Source organism: Eretmochelys imbricata, chromosome 12 (assembly GCF_965152235.1).
Source record: "Eretmochelys imbricata isolate rEreImb1 chromosome 12, rEreImb1.hap1, whole genome shotgun sequence".
NCBI classification, from domain to species: domain Eukaryota; kingdom Metazoa; phylum Chordata; order Testudines; family Cheloniidae; genus Eretmochelys; species Eretmochelys imbricata.
In genome coordinates, this window is record NC_135583.1 from 18,352,672 (window position 1) to 18,371,919 (window position 19,248).

General features: G+C 39.9%; 1 protein-coding gene across 1 annotated transcript in view; it reads left to right on the top strand.

Moving 5' to 3' along the window:
• Positions 1–19,248, top strand: part of LOC144272765 (ATP-binding cassette sub-family C member 12-like) — a 104,738-nt gene that overhangs the window by 6,138 nt on the left and 79,352 nt on the right. The window contains exons 2-8 of the mRNA XM_077831075.1: positions 659–825; positions 1,537–1,692; positions 5,892–6,039; positions 10,475–10,708; positions 10,971–11,144; positions 12,958–13,105; positions 18,416–18,564. Of these exons, the coding sequence (XP_077687201.1) occupies positions 659–825; positions 1,537–1,692; positions 5,892–6,039; positions 10,475–10,708; positions 10,971–11,144; positions 12,958–13,105; positions 18,416–18,564 (1,176 nt within the window). The remainder of the gene's footprint in view (positions 1–658; positions 826–1,536; positions 1,693–5,891; positions 6,040–10,474; positions 10,709–10,970; positions 11,145–12,957; positions 13,106–18,415; positions 18,565–19,248) is intronic.

Consider the following 19,248-nt stretch of genomic DNA (forward strand, 5'->3'; position numbering starts at 1 on the left):
TTCACTAGAAAAAGACTGAAGAGAAACTCCATAGGAAGGCTACAAAAATGATGAAAGGATTAGGCAGTATAACATACAAAGACAGACTAAGGGCTCAATCCTAGCATCCTGAACGTAGGAAAAAAACTCCTTTTGACTTCAGTGGGGTTTGGGTAAGACCCTAAATTGCCAAGGCAGGTCACTGAGGCAACAGTGTTAGAGATGTTAACCATAAACTTGATTAAACTCATAAGCTGACATTTTCAAGGTATTGGTACCTAAAATTTGAGGACCTATATCCACAATAGGTACCAAAAATAAATGACCTGATTTTGAGAGATGCTGAGCTGCAAGTGTTAAGTGTATTGTGGTTTAATGGGGTTTCTCAGTACATCAGAAGGCAAAGGCAAAAGGCTTTGGAAAAGCTTGTAGGTTTTTATAGTTTTGGTTACTGAGTTACCGTGGTGATGGGAGCATTATAAATGGGGAGAGAGTGTATGTGTATTTCTACATGTGTGCAAGGGAATGAAATAGATAACTATGGAGATCCTTTCCAGCCTTTGGCTAATAAGATATTATTGTGGTTTGAAAATGGTTATGGGCTTTACCACATATTTTAAAATGTTATTTAAAAGTAATTAATGCTAATATGTTCTATTTTTAAAATTTTACTTCAAAGAGAAATCTGACTGAGCACAAGCAACCTTGGTACCTGCAAACCAGCACAATGGTTACTTCAGCACCGTATCTGCTACCTCATCTAGATATACGAGATGATGAAAGGACCTTTCACCACAAATATGAACCTAGTTTAAAAACAATGATTCCTGTCCGCCCCAAAGCAAAGCAAGTCACATTTATTTATAATTGAAATATAATATATAGAAAGAAAATCTACAGAAAGAAAATCATTTTCTGATGGCTAATGAAGGTTAAAATTTATTTTTCAGGAAATCTTGGTTAACCCCACTTCCCCAACTGTTAAGCTAGCATCTACTTCAAATGTATTTTAGTGGTTGAAATTCACATTAACTATGTTTTAATGAACTACTAACGGTGTCTCACTCATATTTAATTGGTTAATTGAGTTAATACATTGCCAAAAAAATTTTGAGATATAATCTGAGCTAAGCTAAACTGACAGAATCTGACATTTCAGCATTGTTGAAAGCTAGCATGAGTAACTACTTACGATGCTCTGTGTATGCCCTGGAGCATTATCTGAGGAGGATACTGATTAAATGCAGCAAATGCCAGTTGACTTCAAGTAATGAAGCTGGTTTTTAGCTCAGAAGCTGAGCACACAGAGCACTTTGGAAGCTACAGACTAGATTCTCACCCCATCAGTGACCTTACCTTATCATTAATTAATAAGTGGTGTATTCATACTATCTATCACTCCACTAAGGGATGCATGATGATCTCTGCCTAACACTATAAAAAGGTCTTTATATGGCTCAGAAAACATAATTTTCTACAGTTAACATTTGTAAGGTCAGTGAGACAACTGTGAAATTAACTTGAATACAGTATTAGTAGCTTGTATTTTTCCCCTAGATCTGCTGTTAACCCAATGGATAATGCAGGACTGTTCTCATTTGCTACATATTCTTGGCTTTCATCTTTAATGATCAAAGGATACAGACACAATATTAATGTGGACACCTTACCTCCATTATCATATCATGATAGTTCAGAGCCAAATGCAAAAAGGTAGGACTATTTCAATTTCAATATAATTATTGTAAGATTCCTCCTTATGTGGTGTTCTTTATTGAGAGTCATGATTTGAGACTTCGGGGCGGAGGGGGGGCATTAGATATAAGATACAATAGCAGTTTTTAGCTGCAAAATGTTTTGCATGTTTCCTACTGTTTGACTCAGTACAGGATCCTTAAGCAAAAAACAATAAAACAATAAAAAAAAGAGGAGGAAGAGAAAGGAAAAGAAGAAAACAAGTTGTTAGGATTGGTTTTTGAAAAAAAGATACAGAAGAAGGGATAAAGAAACAAAACTTCTTGAGTCTTCTCTCCTTTATTGCTTTTCCATTTATTCTTTCTCCCATATCTTATACAAGGATTCTACATTGCAAGAAGCTGAGGTAGGGGGCAGCTCCCCACAAGGAAGACCCAGGTGTGTTGAAATCAAGAACTCCCTCCAAAATGTTAGCCTTCTGTATGGCCAACAAGACTTCTTCAGCTATGGCACTACAGGTCTTGGTCCAGTGCCCACTGTAGTCCATGGGAGTCTTTCCATTAATGGGATTTGAAACAGACCTGAAGGGCTCAATCCTGACAGGTGCTGAACATTTTGGCCCAAATCTAGCAATGCACATAAGTACATTAACTTTAAACACATGTTTAAATGTGTTGCTGGATCAAGACCAGAATGTCAGCACCATACAGTATTGAGCCTAAATATATTGCAAAGCTCTTGGAAAGGACTAGTAAATTTTGCACATAATGGATTGGGAAAAGCATATTAAAGACCCTATGTAACTTTGATTTAGCGGTTCATTAGTTCAGCCCCAGGTACTATCTGCCACCAATTAATTCCTGAGATTTTGAAAACTATTTCAACGTCTCCGACTCAAGTAATATTTCCAAAATACCTCTGAACAACATACTAATCCACAGAGGCCTCCCTACCAACATTACAAAAAGAAGCATTCTAGGTGGACTCCTCCTGAAGGTTGAAACAGCAGACTGGATTTCTACATAGAGTGCTTCCGCCGACGTGCACAGGCTGAAATTGTGGAAAAGCAGCATCACTTGCCCCATAACCTCAGCCGTGCAGAACACAATGCCATCCACAGCCTCAGAAACAACTCTGACATCATAATCAAAAAGGCTGACAAAGGAGGTGCTGTTGTCATCATGAATAGCTCGGAATCTGAACAAGAGGCTGCTCGGCAGCTCTCCAACACCACTTTCTACAAGCCATTACCCTCTGATCCCACTGAGAGTTACCAAAAGCAACTACAGCATTTGCTCAAGAAACTTCCTGAAAAAGCACAAGATCAAATCCGCACAGACACACCCCTGGAACCCCGACCTGGGATATTCTATCTACTACCCAAGATCCATAAACCTCAAAATCCTGGGCGCCCCATCATCTCAGGCATTGGCACCCTGACAGCAGGATTGTTTGGCTATGTAGACTCCCTCCTCAGGCCCTACGCTACCAGCACTCCCAGCTACCTTCGAGACACCACTGACTTCCTGAGGAAACTACAATCCATCGGTGATCTTCCTGATAACACCATCCTGGCCACTATGGATGTAGAAGCCCTCTACACCAACATTCCACACAAAGATGGACTACAAGCCATCAAGAACACTATCCCTGATAATGTCACGGCTAACCTGGTGGCTGAACTTTGTGACTTTGTCCTTACCCATAACTATTTTACATTTGGGGACAATGTATACCTTCAGATCAGCGGCACTGCTATGGGTACCCGCATGGCCCCACAGTATGCCAACATTTTTATGGCTGATTTAGAACAACGCTTCCTCAGCTCTTGTCCCCTAACGCCCCTACTCTACTTGTGCTATATTGATGACATCTTCATCATCTGGACCCATGGAAAAGAAGCCCTTCAGGAATTCCACCATGATTTCAACAATTTCCATCCCACCATCAACCTCAGCCTGGTCCAGTCCACACAAGAGATCCACTTCCTGGACACTACAGTGCTAATAAACAATGGTCACATAAACACCACCCTATACCGGAAATCTACTGACCGCTATTCCTACCTACATGCCTCCAGCTTTCACCATGACCACACCACACGATTCATCGTCTACAGCCAAGCTCTGTGATACAACCGCATTTGCTCCAACCCCTCAGACAGAGACAAACACCTACAAGATCTCTATCAAGCATTCTTACAACTACAATACCCACCTGCGGAAGTGAAGAAACAGACTGATAGAGCCAGAAGAGTTCCCAGAAGTCACCTCCTACAGGACAGGCCTAACAAAGAAAATAACAGAACGCCACTAGCCGTCACCTTCAGCTAAAACCCCTCCAACGCATTAGTAAGGATCTACAACCTATCCTGAAGGATGACCCAACACTCTCACAAATCTTGGGAGACAGGCCAGTCCTTGCCTACAGACAGCCCCCCAACCTGAAGCAAATACTCACCAACAACCACATACCACACAACAGAACCAGGAACCTATCCTTGCAACAAAGCCCGTTGCCAACTGTGCCCACATATCTATTCAGGGGACACCATCACAGGGCCTAACCCAGGAACCTATCCTTGCAACAAAGCCCGTTGCCAATTGTGCCCACATATCTATTCAGGGGACACCATCACAGGGCTTAATAACATCAGCCACACTATCAGAGACTCGTTCACCTGCACATCCACCAATGTGATATATGCCATCATGTGCCAGCAATGCCCCTCTGCCATGTACATTGGTCAAACTGGACAGTCGCTACGTAAAAGAATAAATGGACACAAATCAGATGTCAAGAATTATAACATTCATAAATCAGTCGGAGAACACTTCAATCTCTCTGGTCACGCAATTACAGACATGAAGGTCGCTATCTTACAACAAAAAAACTTCAAATCCAGACTCCAGCGAGAAACTGCTGAATTGGAATTCATTTGCAAATTGGATACTATTAATTTAGGCTTAAATAGAGACTGGGAGTGGCTAAGTCATTATGCAAGGTAGCCTATTTCCCCTTGTTTTTTCCTAACCCCCCCCCCCCACAGACGTTCTGGTTAAACTTGGATTTATGCTGGAAATGGCCCACCTTGATTATCATACACATTGTAAGGAGAGTGGTCAGTTTGGATGAGCTATTACCAGCATGAGAGTGAGTTTGTGTGTGTGGGGAGGGGGGTGAGAAAACCTGGATTTGTGCTGGAAATGGCCCATCTTGATTATCATGCACATTGTAGAGAGAGTGGTCACTTTGGATGAGCTATTACCAGCAGGAGAGTGAGTTTGTGTGTGTATGGGGGTGGGGAGGTGAGAAAACCTGGATTTGTGCTGGAAATGGCCCACCTTGATTATCATGCACATTGTAGGGAAAGTGGTCACTTTGGATAAGCTATTACCAACAGGAGAGTGAGTTTGTGTGTGTGTGTTTTGGGGGGGAGGGTGAGAAAACCTGGATTTGTGCTGGAAATGGCCCACCTTGATTTTCATACACATTGTAAGGAGAGTGGTCACTTTGGATAAGCTATTACCAGCAGGAGAGCGAGTTTGTGTTTGTGGTTTTTGGAAAAAAAAAAGGGGGGGGGGTGAGAAAACCTGGATTTGTGCTGGAAATGACCCACCTTGATTATCATACACATTGTAAGGAGAGTGATCACTTTAGATAAGCTATTACCAGCAGGAGAGTGGGGTGGGAGGTGGTATTGTTTCATGGTCTCTGTGTATATAATGTCTTCTGCAGTTTCCACAGTATGCCTCCGATGAAGTGAGCTGTAGCTCACGAAAGCTTATGCTCAAATAAATTGGTTAGTCTCTAAGGTGCCACAAGTACTCCTTTTCTTTGTGCAAATACAGACTAACACGGCTGTTACTCTGAAAAATATTTCAACCTAGTCCATTTTGGTATACATACACTTAGCTGAACAGTTAAGAATATATGTCCTCAGATTGCAAATGTTAATGTTTCAATGTGATAATTTCCTTAGAGGAATTACATTGAATAATGAATTCCCTTCATGAATTGTTGATCTATAAAATGTTATTTGTATAATTTTTAGATTTCTATAACTATTGATTGATAGGATGAGGAACTGAAGTTTAATTTTACCATAGTAGCAGTTTCATATATGTTTCTTATTAACTGTTGTGATTAGAAGAAATGCTTTACCATTCTATTTAACCTTCTACTCTTTTAATATGTGGGGATATTTTTTTCTCCAGATTTCGACTCCTTTGGGAAGCAGAGCTTGCAAGAGTTGGGCCTGAAAAAGCTTCTTTGGGCAGAGTAGTTCTTAAATTTCAGAGAACAAGAATTTTGGTGGATGTGATAGCAAATTTCATTTGTATTATCTTGGCTGCTTTAGGACCAGTAAGTAGTTCCATACTGATTAACAATTTTACAATCAATTTACAGCATTACTGTCAAATATTTTTACATTCTTTATGGTTATTATTTTATTCTCTGTGTTCGGCTTTGATGGATGTTAATTAAATGGTCTAGAAATGAATATTAGGCTGAGTGTAGTTTGCCTTCTATTCAAGCTAATTACTTTTTTCATGTACAGTAACATATTTTGAGCTATAGTGACCAAGGTCTATTTGTGCTATGTTAATAAAACAAAATGACAAGGGACACAGAAGACAAATAGGAAAGAGCTGGGCTACAGTTGGCTAAATGTTGCCAAAAACCTTCCAAAAATATCTGTTCATCTTTTAAAAAGGGTTCACACACCTTTGTGTTTCTTTTCCACAGATGTTCTTGCAAAGAAATTTATTAACAGGAATATTAGAGGAAACGATGACTTAAGTAAATATTGCAGAAAGATAGGAAGCACAGTCAATTTTTTCCATTTCCATGTTCTCACAATCTGAACAAGTAGCAGGATTACAAAACTGAGTTTCTCCTTGGTTTATTTTCTCTGCAGAGCTCTCTCTCACCCACCTCACACCCCATACTTGTGTGTGTGCAAAGAGTAGCATAATATTGAAAAGACATCATATGTTCAGATTCTATGAAGAATATACATACATAAGCCATGCTCCATAGGGAAGGCATATCACACAACCAAAGTTGCACTAGTTTAACTAAAATAGTGTTTAAAATCCAGTGAGATAAACTGGTGCAAGCCCCTGTATGGACACATTTAAATCAGATGGCAACTGGCTTATATTTGTTTAGCCTAATTCTGTAATTAAAGGTAAAAAAACAGTAATGGAACTGCTCTGTATCTGCATCGCCTCTGTAGTTCCATCACTCCCCTCTGCAGTGGAGAGAAGACAGGAGGATCTATGTAGTAGCAGATCCTTTGGCCCTGTCCCAAAGCCCATTTGATCCTTGTGGCTGGCATGCTGGGGACTGTCCACTGAGATGAGCTCCAAATTATACTAAGCTTTGAAGAGCCCCAGAACTCTCACTCTAATTTGCACCTCACCAGTTCCACTGCCAGGAAAGCCTCCGTGGCTGTAGAGAGGTCGGACAGGATTTACCCTTTAACAGTTAATTTTAGTGTACTGCAATTAATCTCTCTCTTGTGAACTAAGTATGGGAAATGGAGACAATTTTTTGTTGCTCAGTTATTGATGCAATTTTAAAGAATTAACAGGCATTAAAGGACATTAACCTCACCAATCACCTGTAATGAGAGGATTCCATGGATGTCTCAAGGCCAAATGAGTCTGCTTTATAAAAAACAAATATTAAAGCATAATGTCTCATCTAAAGTATGATGTCGTGGAAGGTCTGGGTCAAATCAGATGTTTTATTGCAAATTTAAAAAAGATTTCTGGTGACATATAACATGAGCTTCAACTTATAAGAGTTCAGGAAGAGTTCAAGACCAGCTAGCTGTTCATACATATAGAATCCCCATATTCTATATATGACAAATCAATAGAAATCTAAAGTAATTTGTATTATTAAAGTATTGAATTCTTCACAGAGACCCTACCAGCAATGTTCCATTAGTCAGAAACATGTTCTGAGTCCTTCTACCCATCACTGTAGTCTGAGTACCTAGTCATGGTATCACAGTATCATTACTACATGCAGTATGTTATTTCATTTACAGATTTTAAGAGTATCTTGCATTATTATTCTGTTTACTAGTGCCATTTCTGTTGTGAAGTCAGGAGTTAAACATTTGTACAGTACCAATTCCATTTAAACGTGATTACCTCTATAAGCAGGCAAGCCCATGAGCTTGCCTGGCAAATATGCTTTATCTGGAAGATGTACATGAGTACTAAAAAAATCCAAAAAAACTCTTGCATGGTAAAAATACCCCATAATATCATCACATTAACTTCTGACCATCTCAAAAATCTCAGTTGTATCATCTACTTCACAATCACAAAGCAAAAGATTGTTTTTGGAGAATCTCCATAGTAAGGGGAAAGAAAGGAATGGGGGTTTTATCAACTTTTTAAAAGGAAGAGACACACAAAATGGTTCCTGCTACAGAAAATCAAGGCAGCAAAGGCCTCTAAAGGCAATGGCATCAAGTAGAGGAGCCATAACTCGTTGTAGGGATGGGGCAGAGTCCACACAAGAAAGGGGTGGGCTACAGGGCCATCTTCAAAGTTTGATAGATCCACAGTTCTTGTCATTCACCTATCCCTATTTATTGCTTACATTTTACAGCTTCTTAAAGTAGAAATGGCAGACTTTTGGGGGGAAACTTTGCTTCACCATTCTTTGATGATTTTCAAAGATATTTCTGTGGGCTTGAGAGAGACAGTATCTGTTTGAGAAACCCAGATAAGTCAGAAGGATTTCAGAAACAAATTGACAAATCAAATTATTCTACCACGTTAGGGATTTCCAGTGATTTTTTAAAAAAAACTGTGGGAAGAGAGGAACGGCGAGCCTGAGGGTACGTCTGCACTGCAATCAAACACCTGTGGCTGGCCCGTTGAGCTCAGGCTGTGGTGCTATAAGATTGCAGTGTTGACGTCCGGGTTTGGGCTGGAGCCTCGGCTCTAGCGACCTTCCCTGTAAGAACTAGGTTACCTGGAGTGAGGTAAGGCAGAAGCAGACCTAGAAACAATCTAACAAGAAACTCAGGAGCTATTGCTGCCGTAGGCAAATGCTTTGAGCAGCCCCTGAACTGCTGTTGCTGCTGGGCTTAAGAGCCAGTCTGATGACTCTTCCAGTCAAATAGGCTGTGTAGCCAATCAAGCAGCCACAGGCCGGTTGTGCTCATTAGATTGTCCAGAGAGTGTCTGCTGCAGGCCATGCTGCTAGACTGGCTCTGCTGAAGGCCCTGATTCCTGTCAGAGGTTTCTTTTTATTACATGTACTACTATAGCATTAATTTTTTATTCCTGTCCCATGTAACTGTGGATATTCTCATTGGCCATAGAAATGTCTAATCCTTTTATTGAATCCTAATAAGCTCCTGATCTCAATGATATCTCATGGGAATGAGTTCCAATGGTTCATTAAATTTTGTGTTAGTCTTTTCTTTTAGCAACTTTAAATTTGTTGTCCTTCAGTTCTGCCAATCATCCTCTTCTTATATTTAAAAAAATCCCACTTTCTCAATTTTAGTCTCTGCATACTAGCTTTTGGTGTGTTTCCTCCTCCAAGGATGTTGAACTTAATTATATTGCAGTCAATATTATCTTGTGGCTCTATTACAGTCCTTGAACCAACTTATTCTGTGTGGTAATAAGAAACAAGTCCAGAACAAGCTCTGTCTTTGGAACTATTTATTGCAAAAAGCAATTGTTAAACCTTGTTCTGATGTGACAATTGACCAGTTTAAGCACACTTAGTTGAAATCCCCATTATTTCAGTTTTATCAATTAATGTATTTGTTCATACCTCCCTCACAGAGTAACAGCAACTTTTGTTAACTAGCTACCTGAGCTGATTTCAGTGGTTTATACCAGGATATCAAGAGTGGATAAATATTTTTATTGGGCCAATAATTCAAGTAACTAATTTCAGAATCTTCCCCCAGTGAAACCAAGTGGTTCTCAAATGTGACAGATACTGGTATACAGACAGATAGATAGGTAACTGGTAACCATCTATTAAAATCTAGCCAGGCATTATTCTGCACTCATCACCATAGTATCTGAGTGCCTATCCTTTAGTACCTCATGAATATAAAATGTAATTTCCTTCCCAAAACCTCTATTATTTATATGTGTAAATCCCATATGGTACCATGCTGGGTATGCCTACAGTGTGAACACCACTTGCAGTGGTGTGTAGGGTACGTGTAGCTACACCCTGCAGTGAAAAGCCAGTTGAGTTCACACTGAAATGTGTACACATGTCTGTGAAAGGCTCTAAAGTGGAAAGTGGGGAAAGGCTCTGAGGGGAGGGAAGGTAGACAGTGGGGAAAGGCTCGTGTGTGGGAGAAGCCAGTGGGGAAAGGCTCTTGAGGGTGGGGGGACTTGCCAGAACCTTTCCCTGCTGGCTCACTGCTGCTGGAGACTTTCCCTGCAGTGGTGAAAGATTCCAGCAATGAGGAGGTAGCATTTACGCTACTAAAAATAGCTGCATAGATGGGAAGGTACTGCAGAGTAACATAGGGGACATGCCTGCATTGTTCAGCTGTTTCGTCACTCTACTCACCTAAGCAGTGCCTCACCATCTACACTGCTAGGAATACTGCTGCTGGGGGGCATGTAGTTTATGAACTCTACATGCCACTGAAAGGAGTGTGCATTGTAGAGGTGTCTGTGGAAGCAGCACAGTTCCTGACGTTGCGGTGTTGAACTTCCCAAAGGTTAACAGATGTGAAATTTTTCATGATGCAATTTTAAAAAATAATTCTGAAATTTCTTTGCAGACTGTGATCATTCATAAAATTCTACAGCACAGTGAAAGCGTCTCCAAAGACATCATTCGGGGAATTGGACTCTGCATAGCACTTTTTCTTGCTGAACTTTCCAAAGTAATATTCTGGGCATTGGCATGGGCCATCAACTACCGTACAGCTATAAGACTAAAAGTTGCTGTATCTACAGTAGCTTTTGAATATCTATTAGCATTTAAGTCTTTGACGCACATCTCTGTTGGTGAGGTAAATTTTCATAATCATATTCTACTTCTTAACCTCCAGGTGGCCTTTAATGTCTGAGCTGTTTTTGTAAAATACTAAAATAAGTCAATTGAAATGGTATAGTCACTTAAGTCTTGATGCACTAATAAGCAGTATATGGATAGTGCATCCTGAAAGTCTTACTCCTGGGATTATAAAAACATGATTGGTTTAAAAACTCTTGGTCACAGAAATACTGATAAAAGGGAGAACTATTCATCTCTCTCTTTTTATATGTTTGCAGGTCATTAATGTATTAGCTAATGATGGCTATCGAATGTTTGAAGCTGCCTTATTTTGTCCTCTGCCAATTACTGTGCCTGCACTAATGATCGTTTGCACCATATATTCTTGTCTTATTCTTGGTCCCACTGCACTCACAGGAACATTTGTTTATATTATATTTATACCTCTACAGGTAAAGTGACTGATTTTCCCAATCATTTTATATGTACATTGATCAATATTAAATGTAAAGGCTGAGATTTTCAATGGACCGAAGGGTATAAGGCATAAAGTTTAATGTGGAGTTGGGTACTTACCTCCTTAGGCTCCTTTGAAAATCCTTACCTTTAATAATATTTTATTAAATAACTCAATAAAGGACCGTGTTCTTCTCTCAGTAAATCCAAAGTAACTCCATTCTCACAGTTGCTCTGGAATAACTAAAAGGAGAATTTGTCCCAATATCTGAATTTTCTATTACATAGGCCTCTGATCTCATTGTGATACACAGCACTGCAATACCTACTCACAAGTATCTTTTCACCTTAGTGTTGCCACATAAGCAGTTTAAATCACATTCATTTTAGTTTTTCTAAAAGACAACACAGGGGCCAAATTTTCAAAAACAATCAGGTACGATAGTTACAGATAAGTCTAACATACGTAACTGCAATTTTGTACCTGTTGTACAATCAATAACTTGTGCAAGCATAGAGACTATTATGAAAATATGGTCTTAAGATACTTCGAGTGTGTTAATTAATGTATTAATTTAGTATTCGCTGGTGATTACATTTTTCATATAAAGAATAAATTACATTCAGAATAGTTAAAGGAGCTTTCCTTTCAAGCAGTAACACTGGAATAATCCATTGTTACTTTTACATGAAGCTATATGTATTTTATTTCTATTTAAAATGGAGACATAGAGCTGTTTAGTTAATGAACTGTGTTTTCAATTGATTAAACTTTTCCAGACACATCTTAACAGTTTCTAAAGTACATTTGATAATCTCCTATAATGCTGTCACACCTACAGGAGCTAAACACACAGAACCACAAACCACTGCCTCAAAGTGTTTTCAATATGGTGGCAGCAGGTTTTTTCTGAGTGTGTGGTTGTGTGGATGGTCAATGGCTACAACTGGCAATATTGCAGGAGCCAGTTGCCACACCCTTTAAAGTGACAGCATTATATTGCTATCTCACTAGCTAGTCTTTATACGTTTGAATGTTTTTCCTCCATATACTTCCAAACTCTTTTTTGAATATTCACGTTTCCAGTGTCTATTGCTGTTCATTACAGTATTTCACTGAACACATTAAAGGACTCATTCAGGCCTTCCTTTTTGTATCTAGTAATATACATTGTATAGCTTTCTCGTTCTTTTTCTAATTTGATATTAGCATCTGTAAGGATAAAAATATATATAACATTGTCGAATCTACATATTAAGGTGCATAGGAAATCACAGCTGTTTCCTGTTGTTCCCTCGTCATTTCTAAATAGTAAGGTGCATAGGAATATACAAATCTGTTCCTGTTTTTTACATGATATGTTAATGGCCTCTGACATGGAACATGGAAGCAAGCTCTAGTCTAGGTGACACACATCTTAGCAGAAGAGTCAAATTAGAAAAGGAACAAGAAATCTATACAATATATGTTGTTGGATACAAAAATGGAGTCCTGAATGAGGCCTTTAATGTGTTCATTGGAATACTACAATGAGTATCAATAGACACTGGAAACATGAATATTCAAAAAAGAGTTTGGAAGCATATGGAGGAAAAACATTCAAATGTATAAAGACTAGCTAGTGAGGTAGCAATATAATGCTGTCACTTTAAAAGGATGTGGCAATTGGCTCCTGCAATATTGCCAGTTGTAGGCATTTACCATCCACACAAACACACTCTCAAACATGTTTGCTTAAATTCACATTTTTGTTAGACGTCTCCATTTTAAGGATGTGTTTTAATAGCATTTTTACATCTTGATTGCAGATGCTCATGGCTAAGCTCACATCCGTATTCCGACGAGCTGCTATGTCAGTGACTGATACTCGCGTGCGAACAATGAATGAGATTTTAACATGCATTAAATTGATCAAAATGTATGCTTGGGAAAAATCTTTTGCAAAGGCAATCAAAGGTATAAAAAGCAGCTATTTTATGGTAGTATATAAAATGGTAACTGTGCTTTCTCTACAATATCAGTGACTTATAGAAACTTAAACTGCTCTATGTTTTTAAAACCACTTATTGTCTCTAAGAAGGATGTTCATGAACCCCTGTTCTGTTTTCTCCACTGAAAGTCAGCAGAACTTAGGCTCCTCAGTCAGTTAGGAACTTTTGAAAATGTTACCCCTGAAGTATCATGCTATTTACGCCATGACCCTGCCAGTGCAGCTCCCTATGGTATATTACCTAGTATATTACCTATTACTTCCTGATCCAGGCTAGTTTCAACTATTCCAAGCAATGGGGCTAATAAGATTCCCAACCCTGATTTTGAGCCTACCTTTTTCTTTTAATTTCATCCCATTACTCCTACTTATACCCGCCATTCCACTCATTCTCTCCTTGGTGTTTATACTCTTTAAATACTTGTAAAATCTTATATCACCTTTACTGCTTAGTCAAGCCATGCATATTTGGCTCTCTTTTCTCATAAATTATTCCCTCTAGCTTCCTAATAACATTTGTTGCTGTCAAGGTTCCTTCCCCACTCTGAAATCTAGGGTACAGATATGGGGACCTGCATGAAAGATCCCCTAAGCTTATTCTTACCAGCTTAGGTTAAAACTTCCCCAAGGCACAGATTTCTTTCTTGCCTTGGGAACCAGCTTAGGTTAAAACCTGGTATGCTGCCACCACCAAGCGATTTAACAAAGAATCTGGGAAGAGACCACTTGGAGACATCTTCCCCACAAATATCCCCCCAAGCCCTTACACCCCCTTTCCTGGGGAGGCTTGAGAATAAACAAGATGAGAACAAACCAGCCTTGGATTTTTAAGGCCCTAAAAACCCAATCCAATTCTTAAAAAACATAAATTTATTAGAAGAACAAAACAAAGATAAAAGAAACACTCTGTAAGATTAGAATGGAAGATAATCTCACAGGCAGTCAGATTCAAAACATAGAGAATCCCTCCAGGCAAAACCTCATGTTACAAAGACACAAAAACAGGAATACACATTCCCTCCAGCCCAGGAATTTACAAGCCAAAACAAAGAAAACCTAATACATTTTCTAGCTAGATTACTTACTAACTTTACAGGAGTTGGAGAGCTTGCATCCTTGATCTGTTCCCGGCAAAGGTATCACACAGACAAATCAAAGCCTTTTTCCCCACCTCCAGATTTGGAAGTATCTTGTCCCCTCATTGGTCATTTTAGGTCAGGTGCCAGCGAGGTTACCTTAGCTTCTTAACCCTTTACAGGTGAAAGGATTTTGCCTCTGGCCAGGAGGGATTTTATAGCACTGTATACAGAAAGGTGGTTACCCTTCCCTTTATTTTTATGACAGTTGCTCTTCTCTGAACTCACTCCAATTTGTCTACAACAAGCAGCAAAACTTGCCAAACAAATCTGATTACTTCTTTTGGCTGTTATAGAGTAAGGGCGCAATCCCAAGAGGTTGCTGTGTGCCCCCAACTCCCATCATAAGTGGAAGTTGAAGAGCAGTTAGTACCTCTCAGGATTGGGCCCCTAATAAAGGAAGCTAGCAAATGCAATATAGGATTTAATAGGGTGACTCATGAAATGTTGATCGCAAGATTAATTTGTACTGGCTTAGATGCGAACACTTACCTAGATTGGAAATTGAAGTGCCATAAACAAAGTGGAATGATAAAACAGCATTAAGTTCGGAGGGGGGATGTTAACATTTGTCCTATTTAATCTCTTCATTCATGATCTGGAAGTGGAGATAAATAACACATTGATCAAACTGGCTGACACTAAATCAGGAGGTTGTCTGAACACAGTAATAATACAGAGGTAATCTAGAGAAGTTAGCAATATGGCAGAAAATAAGAAGAAGAAATTCAGCTAATATATACAGGAAAAAATGACCCAAAACTGAGCTATTCAATGGGAGACCAAAAGCTGGAAAGCACTAATGTCAGGAGAGCTATAGGGATAAAGGGCAGCAAATAAGAAACATTGTGATTTGGCAATAAAAAGGGTAACAAATAAAGAGTGCAAATGGGGTGGCATCTCTCCACAGGAGATAGTTCGTCTTTGCCTGCTCTGGTGGTAATGTACCTGGAATGTTGCATCCTGTATTGCAATATTTCCCTTTCTCCAGGCAGCCCAACCTCACAAATCCCTTACCACAGAGCCTAAAGCCTGAATTTCCATGATCCTGGCCAGGGAATCAGACAGGGAAATCAGAGCACTGGAGGCCAGAAGAGCTGTGCATATGGTCAAAGGAGGATAAGGGAAAGACATGTGATGAGTCTCCACATATGGGTGAGACCAAATGGAAGCCTATGGGGGGAAATGGTCAGAAGCAGCCAGGATAGACTGAACAGGGGGAAATCCTAGACCAGGTGGGACAGCTGCAGGGTATACCACCAATGAGTTACACTCCTGTGGGTGGTCAAGAGAGGAACATTAAGTCTGTCAGTCCTCCAGAAATAATCTTAGGAAGTCAGCAGTAAACTGAGGTGCTGCTCTGATAAGAGGGCTCCTAATCTTTGAACGGGTGGTACACAGAGATAAAGTGACAGGTTTCAGAGTAACAGCCGTATTAGTCTGTATTCGCAAAAAGAAAAGGAGTACTTGTGGCACCTTAGAGACTTACCAATTTATTTGAGCATAAGCTTTCGTGAGCTACAGCTCACTTCATCGGATGCATACTGTGGAAAGTTTAGAAGATCTTATTATATACACACAAAGCATGAAAAAATATCTCCTCCCACCCCACTCTCCTGCTGGTAATAGCTTATCTAAAGTGATCACACTCCTTACAATGTGTATGATAATCAAGTTGGGCCATTTCCAACACAAATCCAGGTTTTCTCACCCCCCTCCCCCCCAAACTCACTCTCCTGCTGGTAATAGCTTATCCAAAGTGACCACTCTCCTTACATTGTGCATGATAATCAAGGTGGGCCATTTCCAGCACAAATCCAGGGTTTAACAAGAACGTCTGCGGGGGGAGGGAGGTAGGAAAAAACAAGGGGAAATAGGCTACCTTGCATAATGACTAAGCCACTCCCAGTCTCTATTCAAGCCTAAGTTAATTGTATCCAATTTGCAAATGAATTCCAATTCAGCAGTTTCTCGCTGGAGTCTGGATTTGAAGTTTTTTTGTTGTAAAATAGCGACTTTCATGTCTGTAATCGCGTGACCAGAGAGATTGAAGTGTTCTCCGACTGGTTTATGAATGTTATAATTCTTGACATCTGATTTGTGTCCATTTATTCTTTTACGTAGAGACTGTCCAGTTTGACCAATGTACATGGCAGAGGGGCATTGCTGGCACATGATGGCATATATCACATTGGTTGATGTGAAAGTCGCTATTTTACAACAAAAAAACTTCAAATCCAGACTCCAGCGAGAAACTGCTGAATTGGAATTCATTTGCAAATTGGATACAATTAATTTAGGCTTGAATAGAGACTGGGAGTGGCTTAGTCATTATGCAAGGTAGCCTATTTCCCCTTGTTTTTTCCTACCTCCCCCTCCCCCCCCGACGTTCTTGTTAAACCCTGGATTTGTGCTGGAAATGGCCCACCTTGATTATCGTACACAATGTAAGGAGAGTGGTCACTTTGGATAAGCTATTATCAGCAGGGGAGTGAGTTGGGGGGGGGGGGGCGGAGAAAACCTGGATTTGTGTTGGAAATGGCCCACCTTGATTATCATACACATTGTAAGGAGAGTGGTCACTTTAGATAAGCTATTACCAGCAGGAGAGTGGGGTGGGAGGAGATATTGTTTCATGCTTTGTGTGTATATAATAAGATCTTCTAAACTTTCCACAGTATGCATCCGATTAAGTGAGCTGTAGCTCACGAAAGCTTATGCTCAAATAAATTGGTTAGTCTCTAAGGTGCCACAAGTACTCCTTTTCTTTTTGAGAGATAAAGTGGGACACAAAAATAGAACATTGGGACCAAGTGTGATACGGAGAAGGGGACAAAGGAAACAGGCTTCCCACTGTCCACGAAAATCCTTACTCTGGATGGGAGAGAAGCAGCCTTCTAAAGGCTTCACATAAGAGGAAGTAGGTAAAGTGGCTCTCCCTCAAGGCTATAAAAGGTAACTAACGGGATACCTTTGGAAGGCAGTGGATGGATTCCAGGCCACTGAAGAGAGAGCCAGGCTTACTGGGGTGAAAGGGTTACTGAAATGGAGGTGATTTGATCAATTTCAGTGCAACTCACTGAGAGACATTTTTGGTTTTCCCTTCCCTTTTCGGCTTTGAGTTTGCATTTTCACACAAACCCAAAACTCAAAGCAAAACTGGGGTTCTGAACCAGTACAAAACAAGCCCATTGTCCTGTTCATCACAACCCCATGTTATCTTAAATGTAGCCCTTGTAAAGACTTCCTCCAGAATTCTGGAGTAAATATGGAAATAAAATATTTATACAAAAATACAGGTTTAGGAAGGTAAACATGGTAATGAAAAGAGAGCTGTCTAAAATCAATGTTTAACTGAACCTAAGTGCAAACAGTTGAGTCTATTTACTGATTATCCATCATTTAATGCTTTTAAAGGCCAAAAATATATAGTCTTTTATCGTGAAATGTTAATTTTACTATATATCCACAAACCAACAAAAATATTTCCATCACTAGTAACTTAAATTTATAGATAGGCAAAGTAAGGAAAATGCTGCTTGATTTAGGGATATTTACTTTTTACATTTTGAGGTGTGATGTTGACTGGTTGAGTATTAATGGTTATAAAGCTTTAACTTTTTGAAGCTCAACATCTGTCATTAATTATTGTTTGACATCCCTCCCAGTTTTCTGCAACAGTGAAAATTTAAACTTGATTTAAAATAAAAAAATGCTTAAACACATAATTTTACACAATGGTGAAAATTTAAATCAATAGAATTTTTTTAAAAAAATGGTATTATCGATTGAAGTTATTAAACAAAAATCAAAATCAATTTCTGCCAAATATAAAAGTATATATGTAAAGCAGTCACTTAGGCTTTTGCTTAATCATAAGATTTTTGTTTGTTTGTTTAAAGGGAAAAATAGATCCAGTAACAATGTTTAAATAGCTTTTGTGTTACCATCTTAATGCTATCAAATGTAGGGCTATAAATTTGCCTTTGGTGCATGCAATTCAATTGATATCAATGTCTCCCAAATCCAGACTTAGTATAAGGAAGGCCTTTGCTGTATAGAATGGTCTTCTCTTGAAAATATTAGCTCTGCTTTACATTTTTTTACATTACAATATTTTAAATTTCTTATATTTCACAGGTATAAGAAATGTTGAAAGGAAAATATTGGAAAAAGCGGGATATGTACAAAGTGTAAACTCTGCTCTGACACCTATTGTATCAACACTGGCTATCGTCATGACGTTTGTTTTACACACCCTTTTAAAGCAAGAACTAACTGCATCAGTTGTACGACTTTTTCATATATATATTTATATATATATTTTCCCCCAAAGTCCCTGTTCCCTTATAGTACAGTATATCTTTGTAGAGTAGATCTGGATCCTCTTAAATTTACGTACTTTCCCCTAGGATTTTTAATGAATGGCAGCTCCAAAATTAACATAGCTTTCCTGTACAGATTGTACAGGGCCAGGGGCAGCAGCTTTGTGTAATTTTTGGTGGTGCCCAGAATGGGTCCAAGTTTGCCCCACCTCACACACCTGCCTAAGGCTGTGGGAGGGTGTTTGGGTGTGGGAGGGGTGCGGGCTCTGGACGAGGGTGGGAGGTTGGGGTGCGGGAGAGGGTGAAGAGTTGGTGTTTACCTCGGGCGGGTCCCGAAGGCGACCCACACACCCCTCTGGCAGCGGCTGCTAGGCAGGAGGGCCGGGGGGGGGGGGGTCTCTGCACGCCGCTGCCCGCAGGCACCACCCTCGCAGCTCCCAATAGCTGCAGTTCCTGGCCAATGGGAGCTGCGGAGTCCACGCTCATGGTGGGGGCAGCACATGGAGATGCCTCCCCCCGGTCACGCGGACGTGCTGGCCACTTCTGGGAGTGGCGCAGAGCGAGGGCAGGCAGGGAGCCACCTTAGCCCCACAGTACTGCCGGTGGTGGAGGCGGCGGCCAGGAGCCCATAGGCCCTTTTAAATCGCA